Source organism: Wasmannia auropunctata, unplaced genomic scaffold (genome assembly GCF_000956235.1).
Source record: "Wasmannia auropunctata unplaced genomic scaffold, wasmannia.A_1.0 LD336074.1, whole genome shotgun sequence".
Taxonomy (NCBI): domain Eukaryota; kingdom Metazoa; phylum Arthropoda; class Insecta; order Hymenoptera; family Formicidae; genus Wasmannia; species Wasmannia auropunctata.
In genome coordinates, this window is record NW_012026816.1 from 3,987,961 (window position 1) to 3,991,401 (window position 3,441).

At 31.3% G+C, this 3,441-nt stretch overlaps 1 protein-coding gene across 1 annotated transcript; it reads right to left on the bottom strand.

Moving 5' to 3' along the window:
* Window positions 1–1,401: 1,401 nt before the first annotated feature.
* Window positions 1,402–2,446, bottom strand: LOC105449772 (antigen LPMC-61-like). The gene is made up of 3 exons (XM_011689156.1): window positions 2,440–2,446; window positions 1,652–1,951; window positions 1,402–1,563 (listed from the first exon to the last, which is right to left on the bottom strand). Exons 1-3 carry the CDS (start codon window positions 2,444–2,446, stop codon window positions 1,451–1,453), a joined length of 420 nt encoding a protein of 139 aa, XP_011687458.1. The 3' UTR covers window positions 1,402–1,450.
* Window positions 2,447–3,441: the final 995 nt, after the last annotated feature.

Consider the following 3,441-nt stretch of genomic DNA (forward strand, 5'->3'; position numbering starts at 1 on the left):
GATTCTTTTAATGCAATGCTTTTTTAAAAGATTCTTTAGTTCGTTTTTTACAGTTTATTTCAGAAGATTCTTTTAATGCAATGCTTTTTTCCTACAGATATACCTTTTGTTACACATCATTCACAGGCATAAAATGAATTAGATGGTTTACAAGATTTTATAAATGCTCTCGCAGGAGCATCTGCAATAATAGCATCAATTTTAAATAAGTATTTTTTTCTGTATAACTCTACTCCATTATACTCCATTACTTATCAAGTTTTTTGCTTCTTCTATAAAGTCGTAAAGATAATCGTTAATGTTTTGAGGTTTGGAGTCTCCGCAATAAATCCCGGCGATAAAAGGCTTACAAATGTAATTTAAATGATTAATTTTTACAACTATTGGCCACACTTGCATTAATGAATTATTATATATTTGCATTCCATCAATATGAGTGAATACGGAAATATAATTTTCGCAATATATATTTGATGAGATTACTTTCTCCAATCCTTTTTTTATTCCTAAATACGTATATGCACCTTCAGTTGCCCGATTACTGTTCATTACTTGCACAATTCTGTGATGCTTCGTGCCTAACAAACTCTGAGCTGTTTTAGGTAATGATGTGTGTCCCTCTTCTCTTAATAACAATAATAATTCTGTTATTACGTTTATCTTAAGGTATCTAAATTTTTTAATGCCCATTGTAGAATTTTTTTGTTGATTCCTCTTTTATGATTCAGTATATCTTCAAATGATGCTAATTCACAATCGTTGTCTTTTGACATCAGATTCTCGCTTATCTCTTTTTCCAGGGTTGGATAATATCTAGTTAATTAGTTAAAAGTTAAATAAAACTGTTATAAAGTTAATAACTTTTAATTTAACTTAGTTAATTTTTAACTTTAACTAGTTATTTTAATTATTATTAGTTATTTTAATTTAATTATTTAATTTTTTATAAGCTATTAATTTTGATTTAATTTAGTTGAAAAAAATATTAACTTACCCAAACCTGTCTTCTTTATTATTAATTATTTCTTTATTACTTATTATTTCTTCATTACTAATTATTATTTTTTTACTACTGTTATTAGCTGTATTGTTTGTATTTATTTCATTATAAATATTATTATAAATATTTGTTGCTGCATGATAATCTTCACATGTGCTTCTACTTTCAGTCACGCTTTGTCTTCTCTTTAACGCGCGATACTTTTTTACTCGATAGTAATTGGACAAAGATATTTTCCACAAAATAATGAATGAAATAGATAAAGGGAAAACGTCACTTATCTATATAGTGAAATCAATCCTGAAAGAAAAAAAATGGATTAGGATATATAATAAAGTGAAATTCACTTGTTAATTCATTTTTTTTAGATACAGTTAAAGAGTACGGTATATATAGTTTATTATTCAGCACTTTATTTATTACAACTCCAGAAATGTGTGTGTGATGAGATTATACATAAAACTGATTTATTATGGGATATAATCTATTTCCACTCATTCCGCGGCCTCGTTGAGCATACCATCGTGCTCTTGACTTTCCGCGTCCTCGACCACGTCGAACTTCTGAAATAAAAAGAATATGAACAGTATTAGAAAATATTATAAAATATTTGTAAAATATAGTAAATATGAAGTAAAATTATATACATACTGTATGTAGTATGTTGTTGTTGCTGTTGTTCGAACGGCTGCTCCGGCTGATTCTGCGGTTCTCCCTGCTGCTCATTTCGCGGTTCGTTCCGCGGCAGGTCTCGAGGTTGGTTCCGCGTATGCGCTTGCAACAGTTGCTGTTGCAATTTTTGCAATTGTTGCTGTTGCAAATGCATAGCTTTGTGCAACTGTAGCAACTCTTTTGAATGATTAGTTTGTTGCTGCTGCAACAGTTGCACCACACGTTCCAGCGGCGGCACATCGGTCTCCAATGTCTCCTCTTCCTCTTGGAAAAGATCTTCTATAAAAATGAATATGTGATACTTTTATTATTATCTTTATTAAATTAAAAAGATATTGTGTGTCAAATATATATATATATATATATATTAACAACTGTCGTAAATCGCAAGCGTACACAATAGTTAAGGCGCAAGTAATGTGTTTGTGGTATATCATTAACGCTTTTATGTTTGAGATAACTTTTAAAATTTCCTTTCTATTTAAATCATAAATGGTAAAGACATTCCTTTTGTACGTATATAACTGCAACTTGCGATATATTAGTCGAACAACATCAGAGTACATTTCATATATACTGCTTTTACGTATTGCAAATTAAATATTATACAGAAAAAATTAAGCAATAATTGTATGGAGTGCAATAAAATGGAATAACATTGTTTCAGATACTTTTGAAAAAGGGATGGACAAATTAAAATTGGCCGAAATCGCATCTGATGTGGACGACACAGACGCAGAAGAAAATCTGAAAAGATCACGCCACACCAGACATGTTGTTGCTGCAGAAAGTTCAGACGAAGAACAATGCGTCAAAGAGGGAGTTACATTTGATGTCTTTCCAGACATTGATTTACTATCCGATGCTCCCGAACTTTAGTTCGGGTAGTAATGTATTTATACATCCGCATCTAGCAATAACTTGGATGCTCAAGTTCTTGCCACTTTTACAGTCCTTCAGCAGTACCGATAAACCGGTATCCTGCGAAACAAAACGGAGGAAACTTTCGACGTCCTTAAAAACTGTGGTACATAAATCTTCTTCACTTCAGGAAAAATCACAACCAAATGTCGAAGTTGAGGTTCCACTGGATCGTCCAACAGGCAGTGCAAAGAAAACGCTACCTTCAGATATCAGTGAATTATTTCATTTAAAGATATATTTTATGATATTAATTGTAGTTATTTGAAATACCATCTTCTTTAAATTTCCTCGATCATATACAAAAGAAGTTAATTAATCCTAGATAGAATGTATATTGGCAGTCTTGGACCAAATAAATCTGAAAACTTTATTTTAATTAATATGTCTCGGCTTTATTTATAAGCTCTCGTAAAAAAAGAAGTTTCAAGATTTATTTGGACCAAGACTTCCAATATTTATCTTATCTAGGATTAATTAATTTAAATATTTTTATCTAAAATATATAATTCGATGCTTAAATTAGATGCTTATTTTTATAATTATGTAATAGGATCGTATTCAACAGTTGGATATTGTCACGAGTCAGTGGTACTATTCTCAATTTCACTCAACTTGTACTGAATTTCGTGTACGAATCAGTTCTTTCCCTGAAGCGTGCGTGCGCGTGTATGCATGTATGTTTCATCGTTGTATAATCATCGATGATAGCAAAGTAGACATACCTATCGTTTTCCCTATGCTGAAGGTGGGCTTTGTTCGAAAAGTGACACCAGCAACATAAAACCATTGAAGCTCCAAAACTCTGAATCAGTAACGCCAAAGCCGGAGATCAATATAAGCTTTTT

What these genes read in the sequence shown, in the direction of transcription:
- LOC105449772 (XM_011689156.1), bottom strand. An exon ending in ACAACAACATACTACATACA is followed by an intron (nt 1,564 to 1,651) that starts GTATGTATATAA and finishes TTTTTATTTCAG; the next exon opens with AAGTTCGACGTGGTCGAGGA.